The sequence below is a fragment of the Phyllostomus discolor genome, chromosome 1 (genome assembly GCF_004126475.2).
Source record: "Phyllostomus discolor isolate MPI-MPIP mPhyDis1 chromosome 1, mPhyDis1.pri.v3, whole genome shotgun sequence".
NCBI classification, from domain to species: Eukaryota; Metazoa; Chordata; class Mammalia; order Chiroptera; family Phyllostomidae; genus Phyllostomus; species Phyllostomus discolor.
In genome coordinates, this window is record NC_040903.2 from 212,505,815 (window position 1) to 212,523,133 (window position 17,319).

The 17,319-nt window shown below is 49.6% G+C and overlaps 1 protein-coding gene across 2 annotated transcripts in view; it reads left to right on the forward strand.

Moving 5' to 3' along the window:
* Positions 1–17,319, forward strand: part of AK7 (adenylate kinase 7) — a 60,588-nt gene that overhangs the window by 31,694 nt on the left and 11,575 nt on the right. Inside the window, exons 7-14 of one of the 2 annotated variants that reach the window (XM_028507605.2) lie at positions 13–101; positions 2,016–2,106; positions 3,481–3,558; positions 4,884–5,033; positions 7,552–7,680; positions 8,249–8,375; positions 15,579–15,707; positions 15,870–15,935. In XM_028507605.2, coding sequence (XP_028363406.1) covers positions 13–101; positions 2,016–2,106; positions 3,481–3,558; positions 4,884–5,033; positions 7,552–7,680; positions 8,249–8,375; positions 15,579–15,707; positions 15,870–15,935 — 859 coding nt within the window. The remainder of the gene's footprint in view (positions 1–12; positions 102–2,015; positions 2,107–3,480; positions 3,559–4,883; positions 5,034–7,551; positions 7,681–8,248; positions 8,376–15,578; positions 15,708–15,869; positions 15,936–17,319) is intronic. The other variant, XM_036013809.1, reaches the window with a different exon arrangement.

A 17,319-nucleotide genomic window follows, 5' to 3' on the forward strand; every position in this document is an offset into this window, starting at 1 on the left:
TCTCTCTCGTAGTTAGCTTGGCTGGGTGAGGTCCCTGCATTACCGGTGTTTGGGGAAGGATCAAATATAATTCCAACAATTCACGTCCTGGATCTCGCTGGGTAAGTGTTCTCCCGGAGGGACCTCTTCCCTCAAACTCATTGCCGGATGTGAATGTGTATTGAGCACTCACCACGTGCTAAGACCCTTGCGTGTATCCTCGTATTTATTCTTCCCACCGAACCCACGCGGAAGGTACAGTGATTCTCTCCATTTTGCACCTGATGAAATAGCGCCCACCATCTAAAAGCTCCGCCCTTCCGAGCACACGTTCAGGTTCATCTTTTAAAAACTGTACCAGCAGGGTAGCAAGTGTGTCTCCCAATTCTAGGAAAGAAGGAGCCGGTTACGTGCATCCCAGGGACCTAGTGTTCCTATTCTTCTGTCCCAGGCGACACTGGTATGTCCTGCCCACCAATTTAAATTCCAGAACTCAGATAGCAAACTCTAAAGCGGAAGTGGGTTTCTTGGGCAACATTAATACATGTTGCTTTCACTCACCAAGTATCCCAACTCTGTGCTCCAGACAGGCCCAGAGACCCCCTCCCCCTCTGTGCACCCCGACCTAAACACGAGTCAAAGGATGGTCCACTGCATGTGTGGTTCATCGTTTCTACATTTCCGGTTCCAGGGGGGCTTTATTTGACCACCCCTTCTGCTCCTCCTCCCCTGAAAACCCCCACTGAGTTTCAGCTCTTCCCTGAGACTCTGGCTTCTAGATTCCACTCCTCCTCCCTTCCACGGGGCACTAGGAAACGGCCCCCAGTCCCAGGCAGATTTGCAGATACGCTGGGGAGATGGTGAAGCTTACACTTTACTACCCTGCCTCCCCTGCGTGGGTCTCATCCAAGGCCCCAAACTTCAATGTTAGTATTTTTTCTTAAGGAAGGACACGCCCCTCCCACCCCCTGCCCCCCCCCGACTTGTATAAGCTTCAGGCTCCATCCACAACCCAGGTCTGCTTCAGCCAGCATTCACACTTGACACAGCAGGGCTGACAGTGCCTTCTTTTCTGCATTGTTATATTATCAGCTTTCAAAGATGTGGAGGAATATTCTCCATTATTAGGACCAAACACTTAGCCTGTGTCCTTAACATCTTCCTTCCAAGCAGATAAATTAGCGAGTTAAATTATTCCCACTACACAAGGACTTGGGTAGCATTTCTCCTGCAGATTTCTTCTCAGATCGTCAAATATTTAACAAGAAAGAAACTAAAGAATGACGTGTTGAGAAATCAATGTAAAAATGTGGAGCGGGCATTTAGATGCGTGCCTTTGTTTTATTTTTATTCCGCTAAAAACAAGTTGAAACAGAGACAGAATGGACAGTCCTGTGTTAGACTTCAAGCCACCGCTGTTTCTCCCTGGGTTTCTTTCACTTGGGCTCAAATCCCTGCTCCGCCTCTGGCCAGCTGTGCGAACCCGGGAGCACTACTGAACCGCTCTGGGTCTGCGTTTCTCTTTTGTGAGATGAGGATGATAATAAGAGTACCTACCTGGTCAGAGGGTTCAGGGGGTAACGGCTGGTGGCAGTCCCTATTAATCCAGGGGAGAAGGTCTTAGGCCCAGCCCCTAGAGCTGCGGGACCCCCTTCGGAAAGCAGCTGCGTCTGTGGGTCTGCGTCTGCCCCGCGAAACCCCTCCCACAAGGGCGGTGTGACGTCATCGAGCCTCTGAGCGCGCAGACTTCTCCGTAACCTGTACACCTGCGGGCTCAGGTGCCCTGTGAGGTACCGACCCTCCTTCAAATCCTGTAGCCCTTCGGCAAGAGAAATGTCACTTAACTCTGTACCAGCGTCCCCACCTGTAGTGCAGCCCATCATCCTGACCGTGACCTTGTTGGAAGCGAAGTGACATAATACCTCGAACACTGCGGTGCCGGGCGCACGGGAGGGTGGGGGTGGGGGGGTCAGCGACTTCTGGTTTACTGCATCACTTTTGCTTTATCCCTGGTAACATTCCCCTTTGGCCCGCAGAGTGATACAAAACATAATAGACCACGTGCCCAAGGCTCATTACGTGGTGGCTGTGGACGAGTCGGCCCATACCCTGGAGGACTTAGTCAAGGTACAACCATTGTATCTTATGCTGGGTAGCATTTCTTGAATCGTTTTATCCCTGAAGTATCCTTACAGAATCCGGTGTGCTAACAAGGCTAGGGGCTGGGACTCCTAAAATACTGGGCTGGCCAAAAAGTCCCTATGGTTTTTTTCCATAAAATGAAAGACACATTATTCCTTTTCACCAATAACTTTATTGATCTGCATATTTTGAGTATGCCAGCTATATTCTGCCACTGGCTTCTAGTGGGCAGAGGCCAGGGGTGCTGCTAAACATCTTCCAATGCATAAGACAGCCCCACAGCAAGGAACTATTTGGCCAAAATGTCAGTAGTACCAAGAAACTTCACAAAGCACTTTTGACTTGCTCCATCGGCCACAGCACCTTCTCCACGCACTGCACACATCATTTTTGGCTTTGCAGTTGTGTTTTTACCTTTCCTAAAATAATAAAGCATAATATGCCAAAAATGTTACGTATTTTCTTCCATCTTCAATATTAAAATGGCTGTAAAAAATTCACCGATTTTGATCATTTTTTTAAAACGCACACTGATACGGCAGTTGTCACAAAGCAATCTAAAAAAATGGCTTCGAATGAAATTAAAGGCAACTAAGCACTACTAGAGCCATCGTACAGAAAAAAACATAATGGACTTTTTGACCAGCCCAGCAGAATGTCCGTAAAACCATGCTCCCCGTCTGGATTTGCAGTCAAGTGTTGGCAACTTGCAGCCAAAATGGCCTTTCTCCAGTAACGGCGTGAAGGGGAGCAGGAGAGGCCCCGGGGGGGGGGGGGGGGGGGGGGGCTGGACACCCACACATCACTCACCAGAAACCTAAAATGTGCCCGTGGACACTTGCCTCAATGCGTTGACGGTCAGGTTCCCCAGACCGGCCGGCTGGCAGCTCCCAGGAGCTCTGGGTCTGTCGAGCCTCCTCGCTGGTCCAGGCCGCTCTGGCCAAAGCCGCCTGTCGCCTCGGAGCCCAGCGACCCTTCTCCCGCCCTTCCCCCCATCCTGAAGATTCGGCTCAGACATCTTCCTCCGCACCTACACCCCACCTCCCGCACAGGCCCGATGTTTCTTTGTGCTCCCAGCACCCCCTTTGCGAGCCGCAAATGTGACACGTCTGCGCGCACACATTGGCCTCCCTGTTCAGACCGGGAGGAGCTTCTTGAGGGCGGGAACTGGGCCTTCTCAGCCTCATCCCCAGTCCCCGGCATGCGGTGGTGGTCGCTGAACGAGTGAATGAAGACCGTCGTGTGTCCGCTTCTGTTGTGCAAACATTTTTGTATTCAGTCATGCTTGCATTCGTCTGAGAGCTTTTATGTTAAAACTTTGCAGGTAAGCCAAATAATATTTCTATTTTTCTCTGACAGTGCATCAGTAAGAACACTGGCCCCGGGAAAATCCAGAGAGTACCCCAAGAAAATGTTTTCCTGACCAAGGAATTAACAGTTAGTATATAGGGGTTCTTTTTGTCTCCCCTTTTCCTACATGGAGTGGTTCTGGAGGGGGGTGGGTTGGAGTCAGAATGCCTGGCTTCCAAGCTCCTGCACAACTAGTGGTCTGCCCTAAAGTAACTTTCTCTTCCCTTCTGCGAGCCTGTTTTCCTTTCTGGAAAACTCTCAGAGGTCACGGTCAGAAGATGTATGTGAAAGCTCTCTGGCTCTGGCTGGTGTGGCTCAGTGGATTGAGTGCCAGCCTGCAAACTGACAGGTCGCTGGTTCAATTCCCAGTCAGGGCACCTGCTCGGGTTGTGCACCTGGTCCCCAGTAGGGGGCATGCGAGAGGCAACCCATGGTTGTTTCTCTTGCACACTGATGTTTCTCTCCCTCTATTTCTGCCTCCCTCCCCCCTCTCTAAAAATAAATAAATATATTTTTTAAAAAAGCAGACACAGTAGATGGTGGGCACACAGTACAATATACAGATCTAGTATCATAGAAATATACAACTGAGACCTACATGGTTCTTTCAACCAATGTCACCCCAATCCATTTAATAAATTTTTTTAAATTGACTCAGCTGTCAAGGAAAAGTCAGGATGATGTAAGCTGTAGGCGTGAGGTAACTGATGAGATTTGGGAGAGTTTTTGAACTTGATTTTCCAGTAATGTCTGTAAGGTCAAGGAAGAACACTCTATACACATAATTTTTTACATTAAGTGGTTTCTTAAAAAGGCAGTTGGGTATGGATGTTATCAATGGGTTGAATAGCACAACGGTCTGATGTGGGGCTGTTCAGGGCATAGGAATAAAGTTACTGAAATCTGAAAAAATATGGTAGCTACAATTAAACATCTTTGAGATGATTAACCTCATACTTGGGCTTCTAGTATCTTCCTACTCCGAGCGGCCGTGCAAGAGCCCAGTGTCGCCGTCCCCGGAGAGCAGGCGTGGGGCAGGCGTGGGCGGCCGAGAGGGTTGCAGCGGGCTCTCTGTCAACACTTAGTGACCGTCAGGGTCGGTGAATGGCTATATATTTTTCTTTAATCATAATAGGCCTGGGTCTGTTATCACCATCAAAATCCAAATAAAGAGGCCCTGGCTGGTGTAGCTCAGTGCGTTCAGCTCAGGCCTGCAAACCCAAGGGTCGCTGGTTCGATTCCCAGTCAGGGCACATGCCTGGGTTGTGGGCCAGGTCCCCAAGTAGGGGATGTGCAAGACACAACCACACATTGATGTTTCTCTCCCTCTCTCCTTCCCTTCCCCCCTCTATAAAACTAAAAATAAATTAAAAAATAAAGAGACAGGTCTCTGACGTGGCTTTCTCTCTTAGCAAGAGAGCATCGACCACTTGCTGGTCAACCTGAGGATGGAAGCCATCTGCGTGAAGGAGCATTTCAACATGCGCTGGGTGGCCCACACCGGCTTCGTGGAGAACATCAACAACATCCTCAGAGAGTACAAGCAAAGCAGAAAGTTACTGGTAACTAGAGCCATTTTCTATTTCACCTCCAGGTGTGATTCTCTCAGTGAAAGCATTTCCTTTCTCCAGTGTCCAAATGTCTAAATTCAAGTTAGTTCATTTTCAAAGGTGACCCGTTGGTCCCGATCCAACAACCGCCTGCATGTGTGTTATGTTAACACTGTCCACCGACTGTGAAAATTATGAAGTTAACAGGAACAAGGACCGCTATGCTTGGCACACATTGAACATGAGGGAGAGCTCAAGGCCAACTGTCACAGAGCTGTCTGCACTAGGGAACACACCCGGCGCCCCGCTGGCCTGCCTGTCCCAGCCCTGGCTACACGCGTGGGAGTGGGGAGGGAAGAGGTGGAAGACATCTCGTTATTACTTTGATCCGATTGGCCAGGAGATTCGCTGGTTGTTTCAATCGTCACGGCTTGTCGAGGCCGATACTCTGATCTCCACCTCGTCGGTGCGGAAACCGAGGCTCAGAGAGACGGAGCGAGTTTCTCCCGGCCGCAGGGCACGCTGGGGATCCAAACCAGCGAGGACGCCCACTCAGCCAGGACGGCCTCGCTGCGGAGCCTCCACACCTCTCTGAGACCGGACCACAGCAGCGCCTGCCTGCACCTCTGGATTTACTCCAGGGAAGCACTGCGAAGGTGCCAGTGAGTGTGGGACAGTGTTTGGAAACCTGTAGTGTTGCCAACGAGTGACAGGTGTCGTCATAACCATAATTGCCACTGTGCATGCGAATACTTCATATGAGCAAGTACAGTGCCACCATTCTATCCTAAGAACCATATTTTCCTGAAACACATGCCTCGTTAGTAACCAGTAAAGGATGTGCCACTGAGCAAAAGCAACAAGGACCCCTTTCAGCATCTGAGGTCCCCATGGTGACTTACTTGGAGACCATGCCAAGGCACAGACCCATCCGACTCAAGAGGTAAGGCTAGCGTTTCCTCTGTGAGTCAACTGTAATAAGGCACACAGTTCCAGATAAGACACCTTAAAGAGACCCTGTGGTTCCCGATTAGCAAGACCGGCCAAGAACATGATAGAAGGAGTGAGCGTACCTACAGATTTCACAGCCCGTGCCTCCCTGGGGTTGCCGGCCGGCGTGGCAGCAGAGAACAGGAAACAGCACGAGGACAATGTGCCGGCTGTGCCATAGCAGTGGCCACCGAGATCGTGGGGGCCTCAAGCCCGGGGCTCCCACAATTCCAGTTCCTTGGCAAAGCACAGTCCCCCAGCTGCACAGACAGGTGCCTCAGAGCACCCCAACCTGGTGTCGATGAGCAGTCCATCCCTCCAACTCTCCTTGCTGCCATCGAAGCTCGTCTGTCCATGCCGGTCTGCCCCTAGGGGGTAAGTGTACTGTGAGCACACGGACCGTCCTCAGCTCAGTGGCCGTCACATTTCTCATTGTACACAAACAAACGGCCATGCAGGGTTTGTACCTGGATGAGGTGAGCTCAGCCCAGGAGACAGGTCCGCTCTGGGCATGTGCGCGCACACCAAACAAGGCACGCGAAGCTGTTCCGGCGGCAGCTGGACCCCAGGACTCGTGCCCCAGCCCTGCTCAGCAAGACTCAGCCCAGGGCTGCTTGGTCGCCTGGCACTGTCTGCCCCCACACCCACTGCCTGCCATCCTGGTCGTTCCCATCACCCTGAAAGTGCCCGTCGCTAACCAGATGGGACCATTCATGTCCACCGCTCCTCACCCAGCACCACACCACGTCTCTGCCTGCCTCTCCACGGCCTCGGTTTCCCCATCGACACCTGGTGATAACAAAACAACAAACCCCTTCCTGGATGAAATTATACATTCCTGAAGCACATGGGGGCTCTGCCAGAGGAAATTCTTTCCATTAGCATGATTTTTTAAAAACACTTTAAAAGTAAAAAAATTTTTTTAATTTGCCTGTGCAAAACGCTAGCCCCCAGCTTCACAACTGTTTGGACCGCTTTGAAAGAAAAGGCTATTTGCTACTGATGTTTTTATTTCTGTTAGACATTAATATTTCCTCACTGGTTATGAATGTGACAGAATTTCTTCAGCATTAGAGAAAGTTTTTCGGCAGAAGAAATCACATTATTTTAATAAGCGTGTCTTTAAAAACTAGAGTAAATTATCCGTGTTGAGAAGGAAAGTATAACTAAAGACCAGAAACTAGAAATAATATTCATGAGGCGATAAGTTAAGCGCCATCTCACCAGACCAGAAATTCTTTAATTTCTTTGTTATCTTTGCAAGAGTAACACAATAAGCTGTGAGGCTGGCAGCGTGTCGTGCTTGGGTACTTTCTTTCTTAATACTTTTGAGGTATTCCGGAGCACACACTGGAGTGCCGTGGTCCCCTGCCCAGGTCAGAGCACATAGTAGGTGCTCACTAAGTACTTTGGAGAGCGTGGCTGGAGAGGTAGCCTTGCGGGACCTGGAGACTCGGACAGGCTCACCTCTGGAATAAGGAGCGCTCTGTCCCGCGACAGGCGGTTCAGCGCCCACCAGGTGACCCCTCTCCCCTTCCAGCCCATTAAGGTGTGCATCCTCGGGCCCCCTGCCGTGGGCAAGTCCAGCGTCTCGGAAGTGCTGGCCAGGTACTACAGGCTGCATCACGTCAAGCTGAAGGACGTCATCTCCGAGGCCATAGCCAAACTGGTACCGCTGTCAATTCCTTGACTGGGAATGTTTATATTTTAAAAATGTTTTTTTTTTACATGACCTCCCACAAAGAGACGTGTTACTGTAACTGGATTTTACCGTGGGCCCCGCTTACGAAAAGACCGAATCCCATAGGGCTTCTGCCTCCAAGATGGAAGCATCTTCCACGGGCTGCCCGTGACATTTAGTGCGTCTCCAAGCTGTTGCTCAAAATACACCTGTATTCTCCCTGTTGACTGGGGCATGTTCATTTTTTAAAATTAATTTATTTTATTTTATTGTTGTTCTATGACACTTGTCCCAATCCCCCCCGCCCATTGCTGTCCACTGCCCCGCCTCCGCCCCCCAGCCCCAGACTAGAGCCTTTTTAGGTGTTTTTATCCTGGATGTCCGTTTCTCCGGGTGTCACCAGAAACGCACTATTTTCTCAGAGCGGTTTAGGTCCGCAAACTGAGAGGAAGGTTCAGAGATTTCCCGCAGGCCCCCTGCCCTCCCGCGGCCGGCGGTTAGTGAAGAGCGAGTCAGCTCAGGCGTCTTCCAACCGGAGGCTCTCTGTGGTGTGCAGGAGGCCGCCGTGGCGCCGAAGTACGGAGGGGAAGCAGAGGAGGAAGGTGAGGAAGAGGAAGAGGAAAACGTGGAAGATGCACAGGAGCTCCTGGACGGGGTCAAGGAGAGCATGGAGCAGAACGCAGGTGACACGCGCGCTGGCCTCGCTCATGACATCCCTTTGCTTGTTTTTGTCCTTCCCCCCAGGTCAATGGCACAGCATTGTTAGCGTGCGATTTATTTTACTTTTCCCATTTGGCCTGTGAGTCTTTCCGGTTTTTTTCTCCTTGTTATCAAAGACTGTTTGTTTGTTATTATGAGTACAGAAATTATTACAACCAGAAAAGAAATTTCATTTAGAATTCTATCCCAGCGCCCCCCCCCAAAAAAACTTAACCATTAATATTTTGGTGATTGATCATAAGATGAGAAAGAAATACCTAAGTTAAAAAAAAAGGCAAATGTTTAGTCATAAATATTTTAAAACATCAAAGGTCATTAATTAAAAGGCAAAGGACAAGCCAGAAAAAAACATATGTGCCACCATATGACAGAGTTAATAGTCTTAACATATAAAATACTCAGACAAACTGATAAGGAAATAATTAAGCCCTGGCCGGGTGGCTCAGTTGACTGGGCATCATCCCATAAACTGAAAGGTCACCAGTTCGAGTCCCAGTCAGAGCACACGCCTGGGTTGCAGCCAGGTGCCTGGTTGGGGGTGTGCGAGAGGCGACCAATAGGTGCTTCTCTCGCACATCGATGTTTCTCTGCCTTTCTTTCTACCACCCTTCCCCTCTCTCTAAAAATAAATAAAAATCTTCTAAAAATAAAAAAAAGAAAATCTTTAAATCCTTAATAGAAAAAAAAAAGTGATGAATCACGTGGACCCGTAACTAATGCAGGAAGGCACACAGATCAGTGGGAAAATATTCCTGCTCATGTCTGGACATAAGAAACATCCCAACCTGCAGAGAATTTTTGTAAGAGTTTGAGCCGAATCGATGGCATACCCTGGACAGCGAGCTCTCGGCCGCTCTGGACAGTGACTGTTTGCAGCTTCTTTGCGCCTTTGAGATTAAGGAGAGGAGGTAAGGAAGATTACCTGAAGGTGGGAGGAAGCGAGGTGGGGATTGGATTATAAGACAGTTAACAAAACTGTGTGCTCTCTTGAGAGTTGATACCCCCTCCCAGGGGTGTTACGGTACGTCTGGCATTTCAGCTTAGACGCACAAGGACAATGGACAGAGCTGGCTTGAAATCTGCCACTGAACAGTCGTGTCCTGGGACGTGACTCCGCATCTTGACCTGCCCTGTTAGGCGTTGATGGTCGGCTCACGCTGCGAGGTCGCTTTCCAGAGAGCCTTTTTTAAAAAAAGATTTTATTTTATTTTTAGAGAGGGAAGGGAGGGAGAAAGAGAGAGAGAGAGAAACACCAATGTGCGGTTGCTGGGGAACGTGGCCTGCAACCAAGGCATGTGCCCTGACTGGGAATCGAACCTGCGACACTTTGGTTCGCAGCCCGAGCTCAATCCACTGAGCTATGCCAGCCAGGCCAGAGAGCCTTTTTTTGGTCATCCATACTCACCTGGTCATCTCAGCCAGCCAGTGGAACAAAGTCCCCACAGTCGAGGGTGACTACAGACTCGGAATCTGGACTCATCTCTCCCCGCCCTGGGATGGAACCCAAGGCGGCCCGCTGCAGCCCCTGGGTACTGTGTAAGCAGCTCCTTGTTATTCATGCTTGAGGACGGCCATTCAATCTCCAGACACCAGGTTTTGCACCGAGATGTCTCTAAGGGAGCTTGTGACCCAGCAGGAAAGCCGTCCGTTGGCAGTTACTAGAGAAACAAGGCCATTTCATTTTTACATGTAAACACTTGAGCTCCTCCATGAAAATGGTTACATGGGTCCCGTCCACAGGCCAGGCCAGCAGTGCAGACTCGTGGGCAATGGAGTCCTCCCCCGGCCTCCCATCCAGCACCTTCGGTTGTTCTTCTCTCTTGCCTTCTCCCGTCTTGCTGGCAGCTGTCTCTGACCCTCCAGGGTTGGACGGGGGCACGAGGGAGTCAGGGAAGGACAGAGGTGTAAACCGGCCCTGGGTGCTCGCTGCTGTTTCCTGGTGCTGTGCTTTCCTGGGCTGCTGGGGCGCCCCCCTACCCTATCCCCAGGCACTGCTCTTGAGGGGCCCCCCACCTCTGGTCTTCCAGGCCTCCGCCCTCAGGTCCTCCGGGCAGTCCTCTTCCTAGCTACTCACCTTCCGCGCCTCTTGTTCTCCCGAGCCCTCCTGAAGTCCAGGCTACCCTTCTGCCTCCTCCCCTCCGTCCCCCAAGCCGCACCAGTCTGGTTTTCAGCAGCAGAGAAAACGGACACGATATTCCACGGTGGGGACACCAGTGGAAGGAAAGCTGGCCAGGCCCCATGAAAGGGGGAGGAGCCTTTGAGATCTTGCTTCTTGATATGTCACCAGTGTGGCTCAAATAAACTCTTGCAGCCCTGGCTGGCCATAGCTCAGTGGATTGAGCGCAGGCTGCGAACCAAAGCATCGCAGGTTCGATTCCCAGTCAGGGTACATGCCTGGGTTGCAGGCCATGGCCCTCAGCAACCACACATTGATGTTTCTCTCTCTCTCTCTTTCTCCCTCCCTTCCCTCTCTAAAAATAAATAAATAAATAAAATCTTTAGAAAAATAAATTAAAAAATAAACTCTTGTAAAAAAAAGTTCTAAAAAAATAAAAAACAAAGGGTGGGAGGCTGGGACCGTAGGAACCCACAGGAGTACGCGGCCCCCCGGACTTGCCCTTGAAGCCCGAGGTGTCGGGGACAGGACGAGGGCCCTGGAGCAGAGAACGGTGCCGCCCCCGAAGAGAGGCAAGAGCCTCTAACGTTCAAGCAGAGGAGACAAACACGGGAAGATGTTTATCGACAGAGACTGATACAACAGGTCTTCTCGAGGACCCAACGGTCTTGCCCGAGGACTTTATGCGACAGCATGGTGTGACGCACCACCCGGGCTCTCTTGGAGCCTGGGGGAGGTGACCGCGTAGAAGGATCACAGGCGTGCCTGTGCCAGGTTGGGAACAGCCAGGGCCTGGCCCAGGCTCAGGAAGGGCCCGTCCTTGGCCGGAGAAGACTCTGTTCTTCCCAGACGCGAGAGGCCACACTGGTCAGCAGCCTCCGCCTGCAGAGGCCTGGGACGGAGCCCAGGACGGACGCCGTCTTCAGGGGAACGGAAGGTCTCAGGACAGCAAGTGCCCCTCCTGTCCCCTGCCCCCCGCACCTCCTACAGGACCAAAAGGGCTCCTCTGTCCCCTCAAGTCTGTCCAGAAGCCCTTCCTGGTCATGTTTACCAGAAGCGAGGACGTGGACCTGGATTATGTTTCAACAAAGCAAGACCTGGGAACCCAGCCCCGAAGCTCACATAGAAATTTCCCAGCCTGAGGACACAGGGGTGGGCTCCCCTGTCCCTAACCTGACCCAGCTAGTGCTTATATGAGTCTCATGATTCCAGCAGGACAGATTTCGCAGCCCCTCCAGGGCACCCCCACGCCCTGTTCCTATATAATGCCCCTCCTGTCAGCATCCCCACCCTGCAGCCAAAACTGGGACTGGGTTAAACCTCCCAGTGCGCTTGTGATCAATTCTCTTTGCTCACTTCATGTATTTCCGAAGGGTTGTGGAATTCTTAAATCTGGTTGGTGAGATGCCAGGTGATCGATGGATCATTAGCCTATTTCCACTATTCTGTGAATTGGAAAATAAAAAAAGTGAGGAGGAAAAACATGTAGATGTATCGACTTCATAATGTCTGAACTGCACGTAGATTAATTAAACCTTGGTATTTAAATTTTTTGAGATTTTTTTAATATATATCTTTTTGCTCATAAGAAGTATTGTCCCTCACCCTGACCAGTGTGGCTCTGTTGGTTAGGTATCGTCCCACAAAGGAAAAGTTCACAGGTTCAATCCCCAGTCGGGGTACATGCCTGGGTTTTGGGCCTGGTCTCCAGTTGAGGCACATGCGAGATGCAACGGATCAATGTTTCTCCCCCCCTTTTTACCCCTCCTTCCCCTCTCTGTAAAGATAAATATATAAAATCTTTTTTTCCCAAAGCATGGGGGACACCAAGTATTTATTTATTTATTTTTAGAGAGAAGGGGAGGGAGGGAGAAAGAGAAGGAGAGAAACATTGATCAGCTGCTTCTTGCTCACCCCCAGCGGGGGACCTGGCCCGCAACCCAGGCGTGTGCCCCGACTGGGACTGGAACCGGCGGCCTTTCAGTTCCCAGGCCGTCACTCGATCTGCTCAACCGCACCAGCCAGGGCCACAGAATTATTTTTAAATTGGAGTTTTGTAAATCACAAGAAAATATATGCTTATTAAGAGAAACTATGTTTTTTTAGTAATTAAAAAAAGCCCTACTAAAGATGAACTCATAAACCAAAGTCACAATTTTTTTGAGCCAGTAGTCCTCCACGAGTGAAATCAGACTTGCTTTGCCTTCGGAAAATAAATGAGCAGAGATCACAAAATAAATGTTTAAAAGGATAAAAAGAATTTAAGAAATGGAGAACAAAAGCACATGATATGATGATGAGGATGATGATAAAGAGCAGGCAGGTAATAGAGCAAGGAACGGGGAGGGCAAGAGGAAGGGGCAGACTAAGGAGGAAGAAAGAGAAACTGGCTGAGTGAGCAGGAGCCTCCCTCCCACTCTAGGTGGTCCCTCTGGGCCTGAGTCAGGCTGCGGCTGGGGGAAGGGTTTGAAATTAGACGACAGACTGGTGGCTGTAGTATTCAACTTGTGAGACTGTGTAAGAACTAGAGGAGACGTCATTAATACCGGAGAACCATACTTTTGTGGTTTTAAAGGAGGGTAGTAGGAAGCTAGGGACATTCCTTGGCACGTGGAACAGGGAAACTGAGAGAGTTAAACAAGCCCATCTTCCCTAGACCAAGACACTTACGTGTAAATGGTTTGGCCCCCGCTGGTGTGGCTCAGTGGAGGGAGCACCCATCTGTGAACTGAAAGGTCACCGGTTTGATTCCTGTCAGGGCACATGCCTGGGTTGTGGGCCAGGTCCCCCGTTGGGGGCGTGTGAGGGGCAACCACACATTGATGTTTCTCTCCCTCTTCCTTCCTCCCTTCCCCTCTCTCTAAAAATACATAAATAAAATCTTTTTAAAAATCATACAATATCTGGCTTGAAAAAATAAATAAATAAAAAGTAAATATCACTGGTATTTCAAAGACAGACTTAGCATTTTTTTTTTTTTTTAAAGAGCAGTGTGGTGATTTAAGGGCTGTCCCTTAGGGCTGTGCGCATTCATTTCAGAGTAGAAGTGACGGTCCCTTTCCGAGGAGCCCCACACGGGCTCTGGTGCACCTCCAGGAGGTCACGGTTCCCTGCAGAAAGGTGCTGGGATTCAGCCCTTTGAGTCCTCGCAGCCCGTCGTCATCCTCGCCTGTCCCTGGGGCCCGGCTGGCACACTGAGCAGTGGGCTGGGAGGCGAGCAGACGTGGCGGCAAAGCCCGCCCCCGGAGGTGGAGCGAGGTACTGCACCGTCGCACGGTCGGGGAGGGAAGTGGGGTTTCTGATCAGGTGCCTTGGCCTCCCCAAGGACGCCTTCGGAAACTGGAAGTGGGACAATTCGACTGGCATTTGCTTTGAGTATCGGCGGGTCCCCTGCCTTCCCGAGAAAGGCATCTTGGTCTCTGCAGCACTGGGAACCTTACTGGGAAGTGCTGTCGGATCCTGTCGAGGAATGTCATTACGATGAGTGGCACTTCCGATGATTTTTTTTGTCTCTGCCTGCGTAATACTTACATTTCCAAAAGACGATGATTTTCTGAATCGGTGGCTGCTCCACGATCAGTGAGACCGTGAAGAGTGGAAGAGAGGTGGCCCGACCAGATCATGGTGTTGCCATTGACCGATGAGGTCCCGAGGCCCAGAGCTGCTGCATCTCACGGACCCACAGACTAGCGGAGGGCGCAGCGCTGCCCCAGACGCAGCTTCGGGGGTCAGTTTCTTGACCCTGCCAGGCTCCCGTTACTGAAAGGCGTCCTTGAAGCAGTGCAAGGGCAGGGTCCTGTCTTGGAAATGTTAGCTGATCGACAATTACAGCGAAACGATAAGTGGGTATTGTGGCGTCTGTGTGGGGGAGGAAGAAACCTTCTCCCCTAGGTTTTTCCTAGGCTGGTCTGATCATGAAATCTACAGGAGACAGATTTTAACAAAAGACGATAACCGAATTCACTTACATATGTGTCTGCATGGGAGCCCCCCACACACGAGGGGGTCAGAGGGCACACATACGTGAGAGGTTCAGTGACAGGAAGGGAAATGAGGTGTACGTGACCTTCTGAGCCAAGCACGAGGCTCAGAGGGGAGGAAGGTCATTGCAGGGTGCTAAGAAGGGCAAGTGTTCCGTAATGAGTAGTTTGTCCTGCCGTACAGATAAGGTAAAAAAAAAAAATCTGGTGATAAGTTTTGTTATGGACAAGGTCCCTAGTTTAAGTTCTTTAAGGGAGAGTTAAAAGTTTCTCATGACCTCGAAGGGTTTCAACTGCCTTCAGTTCACAATCATTCACAGGTCGAAGTGGCATGTTTTGGGGAGGCCTGTTCTGAACCCCTACATTTTTAATCACTGTGACAGTTTTAGAACAAACCGCCCCCCCTCTCCAGCCTCCCCAAGCGAAGGCAGCGGCCAAGGCCTGAAAGGACCCGCCCAGCGGGGCCAAGGTCAGAAATGCCATTTGAACTGGAAAAGACAGGTTGCAGGGCGGGGCCCTGGTCTGCTGCTTTGGGGAGAAGGGAGAGAGGGGTGCCTCTGAGGCTCAGATCAAGGCTGACTTTTATTCAAATGCAGCAAATGTTTATGGAGCCCCTCCTAGTGATCAATCATGCGCAGCAACGTTACATGCACACTGTCTCAATTCACAAAACAGGAGCGTTTACCATCATGTATTAAGCTTATGGAGGTGTGATGCCAAAACAGAACTGAGCAAACCCCACAGCTGAGTCGGGACACTCTGGATTCCTCCACTTACTCCACAGTCGACGACTCCCAGAAGCCGTGACACCAGCAGATACTCCGGAAATCCAAAATTCAGCATTTGCTTCTGTTCTTCCCCGGAGACCAGCTCACTGGGTTCTCCTGCGTCGCTGTGTATTAGAACTCACGCATCATGTGTGAAATGCCAAACCACATAATTTCCACTTTAATGGAAATGTAAGGGATGCTCACTAGTAACTTGGACTATGTGATCATTTTTCAGATGATCCTAGGATGTAACCTTTATGTAGAATGGGACTCCATAATATATTTTTTTCTTTTTATCAGGCCGGCTGGAAGATCAATATGTAATTCGATTTATAAGAGAAAAGCTGAAATCTATGCCTTGCAGGAATCAAGGTTACGTTTTGGACGGCTTCCCAAAGACCTATGAGCAAGCCAAAGACCTGTTCAGCCGTAAGTTTGAATATTTACATCCAGATGAGTTGCAGCTTTACTGTTCAGAGCAAGAGTCACTCAGCTGGAATTAGTGACTGCTAGTTAAAATAGTTTCATTTTTTGAGCTATCCATAGTAATACTATGTAACAAACATGACGATGTATATTTTGTTTTAACAGAAGAGGAGGAGGAGGAGGAAGAAACCAGAGGCAAAATGTTTCCCTTTGATAAATTAATCATGCCTGGTAAGTCTGAAATACTTCTCCAAGGTCATATTTAAAGGAATGTCGTTTGATATCTCTTTTGTCCCAGAATAATCTTTTCAGTGTTAATAAAGTAGGGCTTTGAAGGGAATAAAAAAGTCAAATGATATACTCAAGGTCAAATTTCCAAACTAAAGCACGTGGCGGGGGGGGGGGGGTACATATCAGGGACGCTGAAGTTCTTTGGGGCTGTGCATTTCTGCCGCTCCCTCCCGGAGCAAAGCAAAACGCCGCCCTTCTGTGGATGGACGCCCTGACTTCTGAGTCCGCTGGCCAGACCCCCGGGGGCAGAGCTCAGCGGCTCCTACCTGCCGCAGGAGCCAGGGAGGCCACGATGTTTTCCAGAAGGCGTTCAGAATCCAGAACCGAGACAGGGCAGGTGAAAAGCTTTTCAGTTCACGGTTAACTCCGCAGCAAGTTGGATTCCGTCCTCTATTGACCCAGAGATTTCACAATGTACTTTTGAAAGAGAAGTTTAAACAACTCATCCCGTGCAAAAAGGAGTTGCTGAGTAACGAGCAGGCATTTCCTCTGACCTTGCCATGAACTTTAAAAATTTCTCTCTCTCTTGTATTTATTTATTTTTTAAAATTTTATTTTAATCATTGTCTCTCTGTCTTTTAAATCATTCTGCATGAGGTGTACTCATAGGAAACAATTTTTGGTCACAGGGTAAATACAAGCTATTTTCAACAACTTCGTACAAGATTATGCTGCAGAGGGGGCAGAATGCCCCCTCCCTTATTTAGTTCTTACAGTCGGACTAACAATAAAAGGATAAAATTGATGCAAGGGCTAGAGTAAAAGGAAAAAAAACAACTTAATACATGCGCACGGGAGAATCATAAGAAGTTGCACAGGCCTTAATGAGACGCAGAGAAATGATGGGCCAGGCACCTTTTTATACATTTTAGACAAAGGAAAGTCCAAAGTAAACAATAACTTGAGACCTTCGCAGAAGGAAGAAAGTTGGTGCTCATTAAAAAGGAATCTAAGCAAGTTTTGGGGATTCCTCTCAGTGAGGGATCTAAACAAGGTGAGGCTTGACGAACGAACCAGGAAAGGCGGCCTGAGGCTTTAGACTGGCTCCCCACTCAGGATTCTCTTTTTTTTTTAATTTAATTTTAATCATTGTTCAAGTACATTTTTCTGTCCTTTACTCCCATTCCAGCCCACCCACCCATCCCTCCCACCTCCCTCCCATTTCTACCCGCCCCCCCCGTTTGTGTCCATGTGTCCTTTATACTTGTTCCTGCAAACCCTTCCCATTCTCCCCTGAAATTCCCTCCCCTCTCCCCTGTGGTCACTGTCAGCCTGTTCTCTATTTCAGTGTCTTTGGTTATATTTTGCTTGTTTCTTTGTTGAT